We start from the raw sequence: 21,033 nt of genomic DNA, 5'->3' as shown, positions 1-21,033 counted from the left end.
GCTTTGTTCACATTTGCACATTGCAGAGTCCAGCGGAAAGAGTCCTGTACGGTTTCACTTCAAAACCAATGGACACCCAACAGATCCCAGTATAGTCTGTCTTCCCTCATGTGTAACCCCTTGTTTTAGTCGTCCGACTCTCCGTTGTTCAGGTCCCATGATGGTCCAGGACAGCAGAGAGCCAGAGCTAGTGAGAACCTCGCACAAGTCTGTATTATGGACTCTTTATGCTTCATTGTTGTCAGTCAGGGAGTATATTTTCATTTTACAGATCTGTACCTTTAATGTGATCCTATCATTGGATTCCCTTTTTTTTTTTTTCTCGATAACACGTAGGAATAGCCTTAAGAAAGTCTATTCTCTTCCTATCTTTAAATGTCTTCTCCGCCCCATTGTTCGGTAGAAATCCAGGTTTTCTTCGGAATGCAAATGTGTTCTCTTGCAGCACTGGGGGCGGTACTCAGCGCTCAAACAGCACTGGGGGCGGTACTCAGTGCTCAAACAGCACTGGGGGAGTCCCCAATGCTGCGAGAGAAATCTCCAGTGACGCCTCCATCTTCATCTAGAACGCCCTCTCCCTGCGTCGTCTTCTGTCCTCGGTTTCAATCTTCTAGGTCTCGGGCAGAGCCGGCTGCGCATGCCCGGGCCACAAGAAAATGGCCACTTACGTTGTAAGCTGTGTAAGCGGCCCTTTTCTTGTGGCCTAGAAGTCGAAACCGAGGACGGAAGAAGACACAGGGAGAGGGCGTTCCAAAAGAAGATGGAGGCGGTGCTGGAGATTTCTCTCGCAGCATTGGAGACACCCCCAGTGCTGCCATGGAACTCATTTGTATACTGAAGAAAACCCAGATTTCTACCAAAGAAGACATCTAGGAGATTAATAGTCTTTCTTAAGGCTATTCCTATGTGTTAGTCAGAAAAAAGGGGATCCAATGATAGGATTCCTTTAAAATCCAACTGCTTAGGATATCACTTGGGGTATTGGGTCCCGCTCTTGGTACCTTCTACAAAAATCAGATTTTCCCTGGAGCGGAGGTTGTGTATGTACAGTAATACAAAGATGGCTCGTGTCTGCCAATAAGGAATTGACTCTCTCTCTGTTCTCGCTACTAGAGGAGGGTCTAGAGTAGGGGGCTCTTTGATGTCCTTATGGACGCACCCCACTTAAAGGGGTTATTTTAGTATTTTAATATATATATTTTTTTACATCCACAGGCAAAATCAGGATGTGCAGCAACACCTTCAGCAGAGGTCCCCGCACTACCACAGTCCCACCTCTTCTCTTACCTCCTTGGGATCTATGAGCCTTATCCAGTCCCCTCCGCCATCAGCCATGTCACCATCTCAACAACAGCTTCCCTCCCCGAGCCATGGCGAATTCTTCTCTGGGACACCTCGACCTCATCAAATATCCAGTCAATTTCACCATGGAGATTTTTATCGGATGTCTCAGACCTACCTTGGCCAGCAGCAGCAGCAACAACAACAACAGCAGCAGTTTCCCCCGATGGACCCTATGAGACCTCCTCCGTTACCCTCCCCGTATTCCCAATTGCAGGGCGACCCATTTGCCATTGTTTCCCGGGCACAGCAGATGGTCGCCGTTCTGTCTGAAGAGAACCGCTCTCTACGCCAGGAGCTGGAAGGATGTTACGACAAAGTGGCGAGATTTCAGAAAGTAATTGTCTTTAATATTGTGATGATGGGTCCCTTGTTCTGTCCCCTCTTGTCCTCGTCTTAGTGTACCCGGGTATTGAGCAGATGCTTCTTTTCTTTTATATCATTAAAGCTTTGAGCTCTCCATTTTTGGGAAGGGAGGAAACAGGTGCAGCGTGTCATTACATAGGGAGTGTATCGTTGGCCTTGCTCCTCATGACGTTCTCTTGGCACATTTTTAGATGGAGATGGAAATCCAGAGAGTCTCCGAAGCCTATGAAAACCTTGTAAAATCTTCATCCAAGAGAGAGACTTTGGAGAAAGCGATGAGAACGAAACTAGAGGGCGAGATTCGAAGGATTCACGACTTTAACAGAGATCTCAGAGGTATTTTATAGCAAAAAAATTGGAAAATATTCTAAAGTCGGATTATTTTTCCTTTTGCACAACATAGCAAGCTGCAGCCTGAGATTCAGAGGCTTGTGTTCGCTCAGATTGGTGCACTGTATTGTCTCGCTACTAAAGGCTGAGCCCACACATTGCAGAAAAGCTCTGGGGTTTTGGCTTTTTTTTTTTTGCAGATTTTGCTGCATTTTTTTGAGCCAATGCCAAGAGTGGCTTCAAAAGGAACGGGGAATATAAAGTCCCTTCTCCTAAATCCTCTCCTGGCTGGTGGGAAAACAAAATGCAGCAACGAGTGGATTTAGCATAAGGAAGATACAGAAGAGCTTAAAGGGGCTCTGTCATTAGATTTTCTGGTTTTTAGTTAAAGGGGCTCTATCAGCAAAATCATGCTGATAGAGCCCCACATATGCATGAATAATTGTTTTTAACCCTACCGTGTTCCATGCACCCCCTGCGTCATAGCTTGTTCATGCCCTCCTCTCTTCTTTGACTTCCTCCTCCTTCAGATTCACCTCCTCCAGCCCGGCGGTTTCAGTTGAAATTTCGCGCTTGCGCACACTAAAGCGCTATTTTCCTATAGAGAACATCGCGACCATACTGCGCACGCCCAGCACGTTCATGTAGTTCTCAGGGGAACGGAGCAGTTCTCTACACAAAAATGGCGCAGGAATGTGTGCAGTAGCGGTCCGGAGGGAGCGCTACTGCGCATGCGCAAGATTTCGATCGAAACCGCCAAGCTGATTGGGGCATCTTTGGATGCCTGAACTATACAGCGCACAGAGCCAGAAGGGGTTAGCTCCGATCCCTGTATAGTGACTGAGCTCTTGTTGAAGTCAGTGGAAGCTGATCTGCGGTGACCGTGCCCAGCTACAATATAGGGACCGGAATCCACTGCTTCTGTCTCCGTGCTGTGTATAATGGGTGCGAGAAGAGACCCCGAATACCTGATTTATATGGGGGCTCGCAGTCCCCTGGCCATCCTCTTTAGGAATGCCTTCTCCATCTTCTGTAGAACAGGACACCTCCTCCATTTGGATCCATTTCTTTGCAATCTAACTCCAAACATGGCTGTGCCTATAATGGCCACGTACGTTCCTTTAGTATTTGTCACATATTGATCCTTCTGTATAGGCTCCACCTATAAAATTCACACAGCCACAAATCCAACAAACCTCCATTGTCCTGCCAAGCACCTCTGAAATCTGATCTATGAAAGAGCCTGCGCTTCCAGTTTATCTCTGCAGATCGTCTGCACCCATAGCTGGGCCGTGGGAACGCTGGGAATTGAATGATTTGCTTTTCGGAAGTGACGTCCCTATGACTCCGTAGTGTAGGCATTCTCTTCAGATTGTTTGGGTGTTTCTTGTATTAGAGGCCCGTCCTTCAGCCTGACATTTTTTGTGCATTATGATCATTAGCTTGTTACTCCTTCAGAAATGAGGTGTCATCTCCTTTTAATCTGTGTATCCTATTCACTGAGTCTTGTAAAGCTTGCCGCGTAATACCCGCAGATCATTGATCTTCTGAAAGCGCAGAGCCAACCTCTTTGTCTCCTGGAAGGATGTTCTTTAGCCTTGAAATGCTTTTATTTGCGTGCATGCTATATCGGTGACATCAGGGTGCACATGTCTTTTATGACATATGACAAAATTCTCAGTTATAAAGGATTGGGTGGGCGGTGTAGGCATACCTGCAAGGTACGTGGCCTAGACATTCACACTTTGCACCGAGCGCCCACCACACGCTCCCCCACTAGAACGGTCACCCAAAAAACTGGGGTCTTGCACAGGAAGGGCCTGAATCCTGGACACTTGCAAGCATTGGCGTCATAAAAGCATGAGCTTATCAGCCATGGCCATGACCATCACCCCCCGATTTGTCTACGCTGTTCTCTTAATAGCAATGTCAGCCGTTACAATATATATGTGTGCAATGTATAGATTCTATACAGCCTGTCCATGATGAGTTTTTATTCTTCTGTTTTTTAAGAACGAATGGAAACTGCAAATAAGCAACTTGCAGCAAAGGAGATTGAAGGATCGGAGGACAACAGGAAGACCATATCCCAACTACTTGCACAAAGTGAGTTCTCTGCCCGGGGCAGTATTTGGTGTCCGTGTTGTATTTGGGGTGTTGGGTTTCCCTCAAAAGCAAGTTAGCCCCTATCCATAACTTAGACCAGTGGGGGTCCGACTGCTCAAACCCCCATCGATCAGAGGACTTTGGCGATCTCAGGTGCTCTCATTGTAATGAATGAAGTTGTTTGTGTGCTGCCTGAGCACCGCGCCGATCTCCTGATCAGCGGAGCGGCTGAGCAGTTGGATCCTCTCCGATCATCTTGTTCTTCTTAAAGGGGTCATCAGTATGGGGGTCTGATAATTGAAGGGCCTTAGGTGACCACGAATGCTGTAGCTTCTTCCCTGTGCTGCTGATGTCCTATTCATCAGTCACATGGTGCAACCGTGGTTCAGTCCCATTCAAGTGAATGGGACTGAGCTACAGTACTAAGTCCATCCCCTACAATATATACAGAGCTGTACTTGGTATTCAATGAAGACTCTGCAGCACTCACATGAATGCTGCTGCCTCTTCTATCCGCTCATTGGCGGGGGTCCTGGGGTGTTGCACCCCCAAATGTGGATGTGTCATCCTGTGTAAGTCCCAAATAACCCCTTTAAATGTTTCTGGGTAGAAAGTGGTGGTAACAACTCCCTTTGTGTAATGAATATTGGGTATTTACAGAAGGAAAGCTTCCTCTTCTGCCTGTGACAAGCTGTTTAGGTAAGGGCACCGTTGCAGGTCAGTCTGATTGATGGTAAGGGCTCCTTTCACTTTGGGAAGTTTAGGAAAAGCCCTATGGCGCCACCTTCACCCTACACACACATATTCATGGGCTCGTGCCCCCAAGTAACGTGAAGGAAGATGTAAGGAGTAAGCCGCCATAGTCCTGAGAGGTGTCGGTGAAAAGTGATCCCTTCCCTTAAACAAGTAAAATGAAAAGCGTAGATAATGAGCGGTCGGGGGAGGGGCGCTGCCTTGGAGAGTGTTGGGTTAAATGGCATTGTGTTTAATAATTTGTAGAAACAAAGGCTGTGTGGATTCCTCGTATTGATGTCTGAATGTGCGGTTTGATTGGTGTTTTTTTGCTTCTTTGCTTCATCTGGATCCCGCATGTTTGATGTTGGAGGCTTTCATCTCCCTTTTCCCACCCTTTGGAAGGAGGGCTGATCTTATGCGGTTCCTTGTACGTCTCCAAGCTTGTGAGAAATTAAAAGAATTTCCAGCTCCAGTAAAGCCGACGATCTGGTTTTAAAGGACGGCTAATTGTTTGAGGAAATTAGAGGTGTTTACGTATTTTCTGTGGGAGTGAAGCGGCCCGGCCGAGTTCTCTATGGGAGTCGCCTTTAGTCAGTACCTGGGATATGGGTTTGTCTTTGAGTGCTCGGACATGGAGGGACGATGATGGTAGACCTGTAGGGAGCCGCTGCTGTCCTCAGACCCCGAACCAGCCACATATTACTTGTGAATGCACAATATAGAAAGGGATTCTATCATTAAAATCACATATTTTCTCGATCACACGTAGGAATAGCCTTAAGAAAGGCTATTCTTTTCCACGCCGCCATCCGGTAGAAATCCCGGTTTTCGGGCGTCCCCAATGTTGTAAGAGAACTCTCCAGCGTTGCCTCCATCTTCTTCAGGAACGGCCTCTCTGCTTCCGGAGCTGGGTTGAAACTTCTAGGCCTTGGGCAGAGCTGACTGCGCATACCCACAGGCCACAAGAAAGTGGCTGCTTACACCAGCTTGCTGTGTAAGCGCCACAGTAAGCTGTGTAAGCGGCCATTTTCTTGTGGCCAGCAGGCATGTGCAGTCAGCTCTGCCCAAGGTCTAGAAGTTTGAACTCAGCTCTGAAAGAAGACACAGGGAGAGGGCGTTCTTGAAGAAGATGGAGGCGGCGCTGGAGAGTTCTCTCGTAGCATTGGGGACGCCCTCAGTGCTGTTTGAGTGCTGGGGACCACCCCCAGTGCTGCGAGAGAACTCATTTGCATACAGACGTAATCCGGGATTTCTACTGAACAGCGGCGCGGAGAAGAGATCTAAAGGTAGGAGAAGAATAGACTTTCTTAAGGATATTCCGAAGTGTGATTTGAGAAAAAATGTGATTTTAATGATAGAATCCCTTTAATCTTTAATGGCCTAACATCAGATATTGATGACCTGACCTCAGGATTGCGTCTGTAGAGGTCTGACACCCCCAAGTACCTGTGGCCATGCTGCAGTATTACCATTAAGCTCACAGTCACTTGAATGGGTCCCACGGATCTGATATTGGTGTCCTATCCAACTGCATCTCCTCATCTTGGACAACTTACTTAATGCCCTTTACTACTACATATATATGGTCTCTGCAGTTATCGACCCCTATACATATGTCTTCATCAATCACCCCCCTTCAAACACACATTGCCAGGATTCTTGGTTCAGTTTTCCATTACAAGGTGTGTCTCGCTTGTGTGAAATGGCCGACAGCCTGGGATGTGGCTATAGGACTGGGTCAGAGGTAGCGCTGCAGATTGTTCTCTCATCTACTGGACAGCGACCTCTAATGTGACCCGGCCATACAAGACGCCCGTCACTCCTGCTCCCGGTTATTCCACTTTCACTAGAGCGGCCGTCATTATCCAACTAGCCTCAATTATAGCAATTAAAACCTCAGCTGTAGAAACTGCAGAACATCCTTGAAGAACAAATGTAAGACCTAAGTAGTCTGTGTATTCAGATCCATAGAAAGATCTTATGGGTCTGTCCTCTCCATGTGCCAGAACTAAATAATCATGGCCGGGTGGGAAGATGGCAGAAGAAAGTCAACCATTTCGGCACAACCATCCTTCAATCTAACATAACCTCGCGTTTTGTCAGGATTGGGATAAGCCACATCTAAAGATAAGCTGACAACCATTTAACAAACCCAACCCAAGTTTTTCCTTCTCTTGGCCTGTAAGCTCTCCGTGGCAGGCGGAGGGGATTCTCGCCCAGGTTTCCCACCGCCGCTCTCCTAAGCCGGTAAAGACCACAATTAGTTGTCTCCATGTTCCACTTTCAGTAGATGCCCGGAGATGAAAGCGTCTGGTAGAGCTCCTTACAAGCGGCAGGCTTTGCTTCAGTCGTGTTCACGTGTAAACCTTTGCCCTGATTCACCTTCCTCCCACGGCCCTGTCTCAGGAATGCTGCATTACTGGTCGGTCAGCGACTGACTGGGTGGTTATGGCTGCAGGGACTCTTCTTACCAAATCTTCTCATTAGTTATTGTTACCAGTCACTTGCAATTCAGCAATGTCTGTCATTTCACCCGTCCGGTTCTGTCGTCATCTCATCTGAAGTGAATTAATTGATACGGTCGGGGCCACAAGTCCTTTGAATTCCTTCCTCTCTGACTTTCTCTTGTCTGGCTTAGATTCGAGCTGTTGGAATTAATATTTGTTCCTCTTCCTCTACACTGGGGTTTTCCAAGTTATTGGGGGTTTTTTTTACGGGTAAATTCCGCACAATCCATTGTGTGACTTCACATTTGTAACTGGCTTTTCCCCGGTAATGTACAAAGGGTTCTCTAAATTGGCAGCACAAGTGAAATAACCAAAATGTATGGGATAAGTAAGCGGGTCTGTAAGATACAATAATGTTTCATCTCTGCAATTTAGGTTCCAATATATAAATATGGTGTCTATAGAGAAAGCGGACCCCTGGACGTAAATGGGAATCCAGCCCAAGACCCCACGTAGCAGCGGAAATACAGATAAAGTCCAGAGAGTTGCTGCTTTAGTTATACCTATAGGGTAACTACCGGTGGTTCTGTATGTATCATTGACATGCTGCAAATACCAAAAACGCAACAGTTTTGGAAATTGCAGCGTGGCTGGGATTCACTACAATCCTGACCACTTTGCAGGGACTATATAATGTCACGGTTTTTGCCCGATTGCAGCGTTTGCACCATGCGAGCCCTGGCCTTTAATCTCCTTTTTTTCAGTTTTGTATTCCAGACTGTTCACATCATTTGTCAATAAGAGATGTCTGCTCCATTTGTACGTAATCTATATTTTTCTCAGTAGTTCAGTTTCGGTATCTGTTAGGGACGACACAGTCATCACAACCTTGCCGGTCTGTTTCGTTCAGCGTGATGGCATTCTCTTGCTGAAACTACACCCACTTTTTGCCCTGTTAACAACTTTTGTTGCTGTCATTGATTTATGCCCTGGAGAATTCTACAGAAATACACCCATCGCTCCAGCAACGCCCAGATGTTTGTGGTGCGGAGCTGGGAATAGAAGGATGTGGGTGATGTTGTTTAGCATTGCTTTTTAGCTGAATGAGTCAATGGATTGGCACCAGCGACGAGGGAGCGACCGCAGGAACAATGACGGCCATTTACAGATTGCTGGGCTTTCCATAGAAGATGAATATTATGTATTAGGGGGTCAGGAAACTGTCACGGACGGGGAAAGAGCCGCAGCTTATTCAGAAATCTGGAAGATTGAATCGTATCCTGGTACATAGAATGGGAAAGTAAGGGTACAGAGGTAGCAAAGGTTAACATGACTCCGAACGCATTAACAACACTGTGGCACAGACTCTTTCAATGGCTTTATGAGGCCCGCTTCACATCCACGTTCGGGTCACCCTGTTCCTCCCACTGCATTTTATGTGCAGAAACCACACGGACCCCATTATAATCTATGGGGTCCTTTTTTATCCGGATTAGGTTTCCCCAAACGGAAACCCATGCACAGATGAGATAGGATAAGATCTCAGAATGTAAAGTTAACAAATGCTACATCTGTACTTATCCACCTCATCCATAGACTCCCACATGTGTACGCTCAGCTCCTATAACTTCTGCCCCCTACATTTTTGTCAGTTTTCAGAATACTCAGATCATCCTTTTTTTTTTTTTTCTATCCGTGCAGACAAAGACCTGCAAAGAGAGAAGGAGAAGTTGGAAATGGAGTTATCCTCCTTACGCTCCATGAACGAGGACCAAAGAAGGCACATTGAGATCCGAGACCAAGCCCTAAACAATGCACAGGCCAAGGTGGTGAAGCTGGAAGAAGAAGTAAGTAGTAGTGTTGGATATAGATCTAGGACAGGGGTAGGGAACCTCAGCTCTCCAACTGGTGTGAAACTACAACTCCCAGCATGCTCCATTCACTCCCATGGGATTCCAACAACAGCAGAGCAAGTTTGCATGCTGGGAGTTGTAGTCTTGCAACAGCTGGAGAGCCAAGGTTCCCTAACCCTGATCTAGGATGTGAATTCCAAAGATTGTAATCTGGTGGTATATTAAAAGGGTTGCCGAAAATGGACATTTTCCAACTATTACAACAAGTAAGAAATGTCTCGTCTCTTGAACTGTCACCAATTCCTAGAACAGGGATCCCCATTCTCCCCACGGCACAAGTTGGAATGGAGCAGCGGTCCAGCATATGCACTGCCATTTCATATAAAGTCTACAGAGATCCCAAAATACTGGGACTGCGCTCCCCTTTTTCTATTAGCATTATACACACTGCAATATGGAGGATTCCAGTTTGGGGACCCATTAGATTTCAGGCTTTTGTCACCTATCCTGCGCATAATTGATAAATACAATCCAGTATCTGTGGACTTAGATATTCTCATCCTTTGAATCAACTCCAAAGTCAATGTAGTCTGGTTTGTCAAGGAAGTGAATGCAGGGGGCCACACGGTGGCTCAGTGGTTAGCACTGCAGCCTTGCAGCGCTGGAGTCCTGGTGTTCAAATCCCGCCAAGGGCAGAAAACCATCTGCAAGGAGTTTGTATGTTCTCCCCGTGTTTGCATGGATTTCCATCCCATATTCCAAAGACATACTGATAGGGAAAAATGTACATTGTGAGCTCTATGTGGGGCTCACAATCTACATTAAAAAAAAAAAAAAAAAAAGGAAGTGAATGCAGAGTGAAAGTACATTAGCAACAATGTTGCCTGAGCGATACATATTTAATTGCTGATTCACTTGACATGCATTCAGGTTGGAATATATCGTGCGTATTATCAATAAAATATGTAGAATTCAAGTCCTATTTTTGCTTCTTAGAACGACCATGTTAAGTAGATTTGCAAACCCAAGAAACTTGGCTCTGGTTTCCTTTTAATCCTGGAAATTTTTTTTTTTTTCTTTCTTTCTGGTTAGTCGGTGCCCTGCTTCTCCTCACCTTACACATTCCACAATCCTTTTACCACCAACATTCCCCAATCTGCCCGCTCCCGGCTTCTAATGATGCCCAGATTGCAGGGTTTCCCTTGTAACTACTTCATTGACCCATTGCAGTCCATAGCCGGGCTACAAATACTTGATCCTCTGCAGGGAGTCTGGCCAGTGTCTGCCAAAGGAATTTTCAGTAAATGAAGATGAAACTTTTTAATTTTTTTTTTTTTTTTTTTTTTTTTGTATTACTGTCTGGAAAACATCAGGCGCTTAGTAACATTCCAGAGAGTCAGGAACGTTGCTGATCAGGATTGACGGCCGCTGCGACGGCCCACGCTTTAGCATACCTTACCCATCCTTCTTTATGTGCTGCCTTCTGTTCAGACTAAACTACTTGAAGCTAATACTAAATCTTTTATGTATACACTGAAAAAAAAATAAAAAAAAATCTAAGAATATAGAGAGTTTAGCAGCATTTCTTATTTACCAGCAGTTACACAGGGGCTTGTACAGCCTTGTAAGTCCTGGCGCTGGGGATAATATAATTCATTTGTACATTATAAGTCAGTGTTTGTCTTAATAGAACACAGCAATGTAAGCAAACCTTAATAGCTTCAGTTATTGCTGGTGTTTATACGGCATGGTGCTGGAGATAAGCGAGGGTTGATATAATGCAGATTTTGTTCGTATATGCACAACAGGTGCTGGTTAAAAGTTGTCGATTTATTTTATTACAAAAAGTTCAGAATGTGTGTAAAAAATTAAAAAATCAAAAATTATTTTTTTTCTTATAAATATAATAATAATAAAATAGAATCAAATTATTTTATTATTACAAAAGGTTCAGAGTGTGTGTAAAAAAAATAAAAATAAATAAATACAAAAAATAAAAAATAAAATAATAATAATAATAAATATAATAATAAAAAAATTGAATCAAATTATTTTATTTTATTACGGTAGATAAGGTTCAGAATGTGTATAAAAATATAAATAAATATAATTTAAAAAAACAAAAACGATTTTTTTTATTTTATTAGAAAAGGTTCAGGATGTGTAAAAAAAAATAAAATAAATAAAAAATAAATAAAAAATAAATTAAATAAAAAAATAAAAAAAATAAAAATAATAATACAAAAAGTAAATATAATAATAATAATAAATAATATAATAAAAAATAGAATCAAATTATCTTATTTTATTAAAAAAGGTTCAGAATGTGTAAAATTAATTAATAAATATAATAATAATAATAATAATAATAATACTAATGATAAAAAATAAAATTAATTTTTTTTATTTTATTAGAAAAGGTTCAGGATGTGTAAAAAAAATAAAAATAAAATAAAATAAATAAATTTAAATAAATAAAAAAATAATAATAAAAAAATAAAAAATGAATGAATGAAGGAATACTCTCTTCGCTGGTCCTCTGCGGGTTTCTACTTCTCAGTCCCTCTGAACACAAGCTGACTGCTGAGCCAGTATGGCCCCATGGTATTGCCTGAGGGATCCGTATGATATATGGAGTCCCGCTCCGCTCACCCGGTTCAGGCTGTGAAATATGGGCTAGATATTCCGATTCCCCCGTACATGGGCCTTACTTGTCAAAACTGTGACTTGTCTCAATCATTGGCTAAGCAGTCATGACATTGAGTCTGAGGGGATCGGGGAGTAGACAACAGTGGGGGGAATTTGTGAAGCTTTGCAATGGGAGCGGCAGGGGGATCCATTGTTTAATTCTTATGTTTTAACCTATTCTGGTGCTTTTGAAAAGATTAGAAGACCCCTTTATATGCTGCAAGTGTTTGGGAGTGCGAGTTTAGTGGCGAGTTCCCAGCCGTCTGCTGTGTGATGACAGTTATGACTGTGTGATGGACTGGCATCTGTGGCCAACCTTATACCATAAGAGGTATCCTGAACAGCAAGTATAAACACAGGGGATTCCTCTCATAGCTCTGTCAAGTGCAATCTAAAAGAGACCGTGCCTTGCGAGAGCTTGGGATATACGGGATTCTTTACATACTAGAACTGTACCATAAAAGGTGCGACAATATAATGGCTGAACATTGCGGCATTGCTCTTTGCATTTGTCCCTTTCCTTGTCTCAGAAGCGAAGACTATGATATATATATAGTGTGTGTGTGTGTATGTATGTATATATATATATATATATATATATATATATATATATATATATATATATATATATATATATATATATATATATATATTATAGTGCATGGAAGTGCAAATACACTTGGTACCCAGGCTTTGACCATGTACTAATGTCCTTGTATAAGAAAGTTAGCACTAAACCGGGGGCCTATCTGTATACGTTGCATAATGGGCATAAGGGAGTTAAGGTAAATTATTCTCATCTCTTTGCAATGTGACCAAACTGGTATAGCGCTGCTTTGCCTCCCATACAAGCACGTATGGACAGGTTTCCTAAGTGATATTATCATTCACCTGTCGTGCCAGCTATAGGATGAGGAGTATCTGCACATCCTACGAATTTGGAATCCTGTAGGAATTAGGCTTAAGACCCAGTCCTTGCTTCAAATCAGAGATGTGCTGCCCGGAGCCATGTGTCACCCTAGACCCCTGCCCAATCTGGTTGGGTATCATGCCTCATTCATGGTATGTTTAGCGCTACAGTAGGCTGGGACTATATTATACGTAATTGCTGGATAGTCATCTGGGTGGAGCCATTTGTCTCAATAGTCACTCTGTCCATTGTAATTGTACCCCTTGAGGTCTGATTGATGTGCAAAAGAGGGTTCAGTTGGAGAGGAATCGCTGCGGGTGCCCCAACACTTTGGAAAAAGACACGGACCTCACTTCTCAGTATTATACATTGATGTCAGCAAAATCTACTACAACCAACATTAGGTTCTCCGTATACATTTTAACCAAGGTGTATAAGCCCATAGCCATGTAAGGGCAACTTCTGTAGCACAGGTACTATATCGGGTTTGGCTTGCCCACCATCGCAGTTCATGCCGCTCACACCCAGTACCAGGGCTATGCAGGCCAAACATCCCGACTCAGGTCAGGTTCACACCTGCGCCCGGTCTCTGCTTTGCAGGTTTCCGTCTTCTGCCCGAGAAACTGGACCGGAGACGGAAACCGGCAGTCAGTTTACAAACCCATTCACTTGAATGGGTTTGCAAAGTGTCCGCCTGTGATCGTCTTCTGCGTGAAAAGACGCTCACGGGCAGACACTGACCGCCGGGTTTCCGTCTCCTGTCCAGTTTCTCGGGCAGAAGACGGAAACCCACAAAGCAGAGACCGGGCGGAGGTGTGAACCCGCCCTAAGATGAAGGACTCTGAAGGAGAAAAATAAAGAAGAAGAGAAAATAAGAACACATTAAATAGCGGGAAAGTGACTCAAAAATGTAAAAGCGAATTTACTTGCATTTTGACGTAGATGTAAAATATCAGTGGAAATCAATAGCTGATAGCATTGTCATGCCCAGACCCGCACCTTACAATGGGACTTGCTAACGCCACACGTTTCCTTTTATTTCTAGTTGAAGAAGAAACAGGTTTATGTTGACAAAGTAGAAAAGATGCAGCAGGCCTTAGCTCAGCTCCAGGCGGCCTGCGAGAAGCGCGAACAACTGGAACATCGACTGCGGACCAGGCTGGAACGAGAACTGGAATCCCTCCGAATGCAGCAGGTACCACCACATGGGTTCTCAGGATTTCATTTTTGTCCTATATAAAGATACAAACCAAAAAGGGTCAATAGATGGGGCAACACGGTGGCTCAGTGGTTAGCACTGTAGCCTTGCAGCGCTGGAGTCCTGGGTTCGAATCCCGCCAGGAACAACATCTGCAAGGAGTTTGTATGTTCTCCCCTTGTTTGCATGGAATTCCTCCCATTCTACAAAGACAAACTGATAGGAAAAAAATGTATATTGTGATCCCTATATCCTATATCCCTATATGGGGCTCACAATCTACATAAACCACAACTGGTCACTTAAAGAAAATGGCAAATTTATGATATTGTTGGACATCTTGTACGAAAACTGTATTAACAAATTTTGCAAATGCGATGCATAAAGCTACTGTTCAGCTTGTATTGTTTGCGGGTGTGAATGTTCTCCTTTGTATTACGGTATTATCCTAGCGCGCACACACATTAAATATACATTGGCCTTCCTATAGCAGACCAGCAGACGCCCCAGAAATAGCCCGTATAAATTTAGTTCTTTCTTTGGCCCAAGCAAAGTGCTGCGTCTGCACATTACTGGGAGATTATTTGCACAGTCAGGTCATTGCAAACCCCCAGCCTTCCAAGAGTCCTGCAAAAAAACCGAGCAGAGGTGAACTGTGGTCAGCGGCTCCTGCAGAGAGCCAGCAAAACAATCGCCTTGTTTGTGTGTTGTGTCCAGAATGAAAATGTAATCCTGTGCCCCTCAAGCTGCTTCTTCAAGGACTGGGACTTGTCAGCTGAGTTCACTCTATCTTGTTTGCTTACATATAGAGAAGACTCTTCTCCACATCAATGCTTCATTGTCTGGCCGTCTCTTACATTACATGATGGTCTCTGCTGTGCATTTACGGTTATCTGTGCACCCTAAAGACATGTTCACACTGAGTTTTTGGGGACAGATGCAATGACTGACTGATTTCCATTTTGCAAAAAGCTAAATTTGAACATTGAAGTAGAGACTAGAGAACTATTGTTTAACTTCAATCTTATAGCAAACCCACCTACTCACTATCTTCCCCTGCAGGTATAGGATACCCTGAGCCCCTGCGGCACTATTCTTGCCATCCAAAATACTTGAACCCCAACAACACCCATTAAAGGAGTCTGACATTGTCCGTATAATTCTTTGGACTGCATTGTGATTTTAGCTGTGACACCCATCATGCCATCAAAAATCAGATCTTCACCTTTCTGCATTACAGCGTCATAAAAGTGAATCATGTTGCAACGCTCAGGTTCACAGGAAATCCAGAAGGGTCGAGGTTTTTATTGGGACTGTAGTTTCACCGTTGCAGCCACCTCTGCATTGCAACGCATTCCTATTTAATTTCATTGTGGTGCGATGCAGCTTGGTGAAAGGACTGCCTGCAGACACGGCCACAATTTCTATGGAGCCCTCACTTAAAATGGATCTGTGATTGCACCATTTACAGATCAGTAAATAGAAGAGTCCAGGGGCAGCAATAAAATAGTCACAAATATATAACCAGGGGGAACTTGGGGTTGGGGGACTCTCATGCTGCAGATGCATGCGGACCCCAGAGGTGAGACCAACAAGTATGCCATTAACAATACCCATTGCACAGTGCTACAATATGATAAGACTTGGGATTTGTGTCATATTGTAGACATTTCAATGCAGAATTTACATAGCTGTGCTTGAAGTTTGCAGCAACGGTTTTCTAGCTTACACTAGGTTCACACCAGGGTCTGTCGGAGGACCAGAGCAACGAACAGGCGATCCACTAAAATAGCAGTTGCATACGCGGACCCTATTGACTGTATTGGGGTCTGTCAGTTGTTGGTGGATGAAAAAGCTGTGCGTGCAGGACTGGTTTTTCCTCTGCTGATTTCAGGCGCACATTGTGTTAGTCTGGTGCAAATCTGAACATCTAACATTGAGAACACACATGACTAGTGATGTCACACAAATGCTAAAACTTATTGCATTTACTATTATTGATGGCTTTCCTATTAAGTTGCTCTTCGTAAAACTTATATTGTTTGTTACAGCGCCAGGGAAACTCGCAGTCCACCAGTGTTTCTGAGTATAATGCGGCCGCCCTAATGGAGCTTCTCCGGGAGAAAGAGGAGCGAGTCCTGGCCCTGGAGGCGGACATGACCAAGTGGGAGCAGAAGTACTTGGAGGAGAGTGTTATGAGACAGTTTGCACTTGATGCTGCCGCCACTGTCGCTGCTCAGAGGTGACTATGAGTTATGCTTTGTCTGTATGGCGGGCTCTGTCTAGTTGGGGTTAAGGGCGCAGAATGACGCTGCTTAAAAAGAACCGGACAAGAAGATTTTCACCACCAAACCCTTAGCGCTGTCAGGTAATCTATGAGCTATCCTTTCTAGTGTTCCCTCTATTATGTTAAACATCTCCACAGTCATCTGCGTGTAAGGGCGGGTTCACACCAGGGCCCGGTTTCCGTCTTCTCCCGACAGGAGACGGAAACCTGGCAGTCCGTCTCCGCGGTCCAGCAAAAAAAACAAAAAAAAAACAACTGTTTCGCAGCGGTGACCACAAAACACTCACAGGCGGACACTTTGCAAACCCATTGAAATGAATGGATATGAAAAGTGACCGCCGGGTTTCCGTCTCCTGTCCAGTTTCTTGGGCAGAAGACGGAAACCTAAAAGCGGAGACTGGGCGCAGGTGTGAACCCACCCAAAATGAGATGAGAAGAGTCACACTGGACTGTTTTCTACGTAAATTCGACATTGCGAGACGTAGAAGGCGGAGTCATTTTAGATGCCATTACGTTGGGCTTTGTAGCTCCTAGAACCATGTCACTGGTGTCACTTTAAAGGTGAGAATCTCCACTTGCAGTTACAGAGAAAACTGAAGATACAGCTCTCCTGGAGTTATGTGAAAACATAGATTCTCTGCTTTAAAATGACACCAAAACCGTGGTTCTAGGTGCTACGCAGCCCCATTTATCGGCATCTGACGGGATCTCCTCCTCCATCCTCTTACCGAGGCTCTTCTCCGTTTCCATACAAATGTCTGAGATGATTTTTTAACATAACAGAGAAAGTATATTTTGGACCCTCCCTGACCGTGCGTTGGGTCTACTGGTGAAAATTCTGGTGACAGATTCCTGTTTCAGTCTTTTTCGAGCTTTGCCCTTTCCCCTTTTCACCATTAGGGAAGTTGTAGGTTATTTCAATGGCGGCCTGCAAATCCCAGTCTGTGCTGATGTAGTGAAAATATGGCCAAGACCCTATAGATGGTTCTTTAGTGTGCGCTGCATTCTCCCCTTATCTTATCTGCGGGCGGCTCTTCTCAGGCCTTTGTGTTGGAATTTACTAGTTATTTCAGGGACATGGGTGTTTGAAGAGCTGAAAGTTGTAAAACAGCATATCTGGGTTGGCGGCCAGCTAGTGTAAGCAGATTATTTAACTCTGTATGCTCGGGGTATACACACTTGCCATATTTTCTATAAGGTACCTGCACAATGTGTATACATGCAAGGAAATCCCAAACTTTTTACCCTAGGAAAGTTTTCCTGGTTCTTATGGAATTGCTTCATTGAGCCCATTGATCTGCAAAAAGCATCATCTTGCAGTCGGTGCGGGTCTCGGGAATTCTTAGTTTCACAGCAAAGTTTGTGTGCAGGCGGTTGACCAAGTATAGCAATTGGTTGCACACGGTAATGAATCGGCGGTGGTCTCAATGGTCCACTATCTATCCTGTATTCTTTGTAGTAAATATTCCATGTGTTCTTGTTCCTGACAAACTGCAAATATTCTTCCGCGAGTGCTACTTTACGCCGTGCCGCTGCGAATGCTGGATGCCCAGTTGATCTGTGTAGACTTTATATTCAGTTACTCAGTTATTCTTTGCATTTAGCAATGTCTGCGTCCTTTTGTTCACTTCTTGCCTTATTTTAGGGACACCAGCTCCATAAGCCATTCTCCTAGTGCAAGTTTTGATACCACCCTGGAGGCCCGTATCCAGAAGGAAGAAGAAGAGATCCTTTTGGCGAACAGAAGATGTGTAGACATGGAGGGAAGGTGAGGTTATGAGGGCATACTTGTGGGGTAATACTCTGGGTTTGTCATTGAATACTTTTTGGCTCCATAGTCCTTATGAAATGTTGGGCTTTTAGAGACTTCATAGGTGGTTAAAGCCTCCGTCATCAATGCTACAGGGGCCTAATGGAAAGGCAGAGTTTGCCACAACCGATATAAGGTCCTATGCAAAATATATGGCAAATATTACCAATTTGGGGACTTCATAGCTCTCAGATGACATCAGAATGCCATTGTTCCCTGTTGAATTCAGTAGGGCGGTTCTGTTCCATTGCTGCATTCTGATGCCACGTTGCAGGATAGGACCTTTCTGTATAATCATTGGAACAGAGCGTCAGACCACCCAATCGGGAGAACCTCGGCCCGTACACTCGGTCATGTGGATGATGGATCAATGAAACCCATGACACTGCATTGGGCGGACCGCATTGATTTAGGATAGGGCCTTGCAGGGTTCTGTTGAGGTTCTTGTCGATTTGTTGACAGACCCACAACAAGACTCCATGTCATCATAAAAGATTTAGGAAGTCAAATCTATATTTGTGGGATATGGCAGCATAAACTTCTCTCTTCTATCTGTGCCAGGATAAAGACGCTTCACGCACAGATAATTGAGAAGGACGCCATGATCAAGGTGCTGCAACAACGTTCTCGTAAGGATCCTAGCAAAACGGATCAACCTTCTTCCATGCGCCCATCAAAGTCCCTTATGTCTATCTCCAATGCCAGCTCTGGGCTCCTCTCCCATTCCTCTACACTCAGCAATACACCGATACTGGAGGAGAAGAGAGAGGACAAGAGCTGGAAAGGCAGCTTGGGTAAGTTACCCTACTATATACAGCAAGATGGAAGGAAAAGAATTGTATTTCCATATTCAGCTTTTGCCTTACCTATGGCCACTGGTTATTTGTCTTTTGCGCAGGTGTTCTGCTAGGAACAGAGTATCGCCCCGAGTCCATCTCGTCCACGCCCTCACCCGTACTTCCATCCACACCACAACTTTCTGGACATTCAAAGTCTGGTAGCCGAGACTGCTGCACCCAGACAGACCGAAGTAATGAGCAAAACAAGGCTCCTTCAGTGAGTGCATCTCCAGGCCCGGGGAGGCTGGCCACTCCGAGTCCTATGTATAGCTCTGAGAAAACAGGTGAGTGTCTCCCCAAAGTGACTGGTGCCTTTCCTACTAGCAGTCTCCACAAGCTGTGTAGTAGTTCATCTTTGTTATATGCGGGTCTCTTACTTTGTGTAGCCTAGTCTTCTAGTCCCCAATACTTAAAATGGATTAAAGGGCATCTGTCCACAGTTTTTGACTCTGTATTGGGGAATATGGAATCAGAAGACTAGGCTACACAAAGTAATAGACCCACACACAACAAATATCTACTACACAGCTCCGTGAAAGCCTATACGCGTTAGAAAGTGGTTACCTAAGGAAACCACACGGACCCCATGGACTATAATGGAGTCTGTGTGGTTTCCGCATGGATCATGTGCTTGCAGGACTTTTCTCTCCACCTATTTCGTGTGGAAAGCACATGGATCCCAATATAGTCTATGGGCTTGGCAGGTTTCCTTAGGGTAACTGCTTTTTAATGCGTATAGGCTTCCGTTCGAGGGGGTCCACAAGCTGACTCCCCAAATGGAAACCCAAATGCAGAGGTGAATAAGACCTAAGCTAGAAATAGAAGTCTAATGCACTACTAGGCTCCGTTGCATATGTTATCTGGGTGGTCCTTTCACGTGCGGTGCCCCCGGCCCTTTGCATTGACGTCTCAAACGCTTTTCTTCTGCTGTAGCGTCCAAACAGGAAAATGTGGCAGCCATCCTGTGAGCGAGATTTTGGAGATCAGGGTACCGCACAGAGGACATTTGCAATCTTGATGTACAATGTGTTAAAATTCTCCTAGTCTGATCATTGTTGTGCTTTATCTGCGCCCCCCGCCACCTTACCAGTGCAGGCAGCAGTATTGGGGGGTCAGAACTGCCGACACCCCTATAATACAAGGTCTAAGTCTATTCGGATTATTTGGCTTTCCTAACATATATTTTGTTTTCTATACTATTGTAAATGACTATTGTTCTCTTCCTCCACAGATGCAACTTTTCAGTCCAGCACCTTGGAACGAAAAAATCCCATCCCGTCCCTGGGCCAAGATCTTACAGATGGGGAATTGGTGGAATATCTTATATAAACAAGATATTTCTACGTTTTTTTTTTTTTGTTTTTTTTTAACTATTCTAGTATTTATAGGAAGATCTACCCAAACATATTTATACGTATTGGACGTTTTTTTTCTTCCTTCCCCCCCCAGTCATGTAGACTTTTTATATTTGTAAATGACATAAATGCCTTTTGTACAGAACCGAAGGGACTTTAGTGTTGAAAGTAATCTATAATTCTTGGCGGAAAGCCTACGACCGATTTTCTCTTTGTAGCTTAAAGCATATGGCCTATCTGCTGGCAGAGGATTTGGCACCCGGTCTTGTTGGATGACGACGTTGGGGGATACATAGGCGATCTTTTTGTCTCCTGAATGTGGAAAGAATTGAACAATCTCTGGTCTCCCGACAGCGGCATGCTTTCATATTGTTGCCCTACTTTTTCAGAGAATGGAAACGTACCAGCTTTGTACATAAAGAAGACCACGATGTATGTCCTATTTGGCAGAGGTCTGGTTTGTTAAACAGTCAATCCCCCGCCCAAACCGTAATCCTATTCAGCATGAGAGTGACCTCTCCCGGGGGATGTGGTAGTTCCCCATTCTGCATTGTGTCCTGCATCTAACATTCCAGCCTGCTTAGGACAGTGTATAACCCCGTATCTGCAGTATTGTATAACCCAGGTTGCATGAACCTATATGCATTACTAAAGTACAACAAATACTGAGATAAATGTATTCATGAGAAGCATGTATATTGTAAGGGTCAAAGCAAATCCCGGGGCTCCTGTATGCACATGGCGGAGTGAAGAGTCTTCCCAGTGGCA

The 21,033-nt window shown here is 44.3% G+C and overlaps 1 protein-coding gene across 1 annotated transcript in view; it reads left to right on the top strand.

The window, feature by feature from the left end:
* The window catches only part of AMOT (angiomotin), a 33,524-nt gene extending 13,285 nt beyond the window's left edge, over positions 1-20,239 (top strand). The window contains exons 4-13 of the mRNA XM_075259432.1: positions 1,216-1,678; positions 1,899-2,043; positions 4,051-4,143; positions 9,027-9,172; positions 13,822-13,971; positions 16,026-16,216; positions 17,907-18,029; positions 18,633-18,865; positions 18,970-19,194; positions 20,142-20,239. Coding sequence (XP_075115533.1) covers positions 1,216-1,678; positions 1,899-2,043; positions 4,051-4,143; positions 9,027-9,172; positions 13,822-13,971; positions 16,026-16,216; positions 17,907-18,029; positions 18,633-18,865; positions 18,970-19,194; positions 20,142-20,239 — 1,867 coding nt within the window. The remainder of the gene's footprint in view (positions 1-1,215; positions 1,679-1,898; positions 2,044-4,050; positions 4,144-9,026; positions 9,173-13,821; positions 13,972-16,025; positions 16,217-17,906; positions 18,030-18,632; positions 18,866-18,969; positions 19,195-20,141) is intronic.
* The last annotated feature ends 794 nt before the right edge of the window (positions 20,240-21,033 follow it).

This window comes from Leptodactylus fuscus, chromosome 11 (assembly GCF_031893055.1).
Source record: "Leptodactylus fuscus isolate aLepFus1 chromosome 11, aLepFus1.hap2, whole genome shotgun sequence".
Taxonomy (NCBI): domain Eukaryota; kingdom Metazoa; phylum Chordata; class Amphibia; order Anura; family Leptodactylidae; genus Leptodactylus; species Leptodactylus fuscus.
This window is presented reverse-complemented; position numbering and strand designations above follow the sequence as displayed.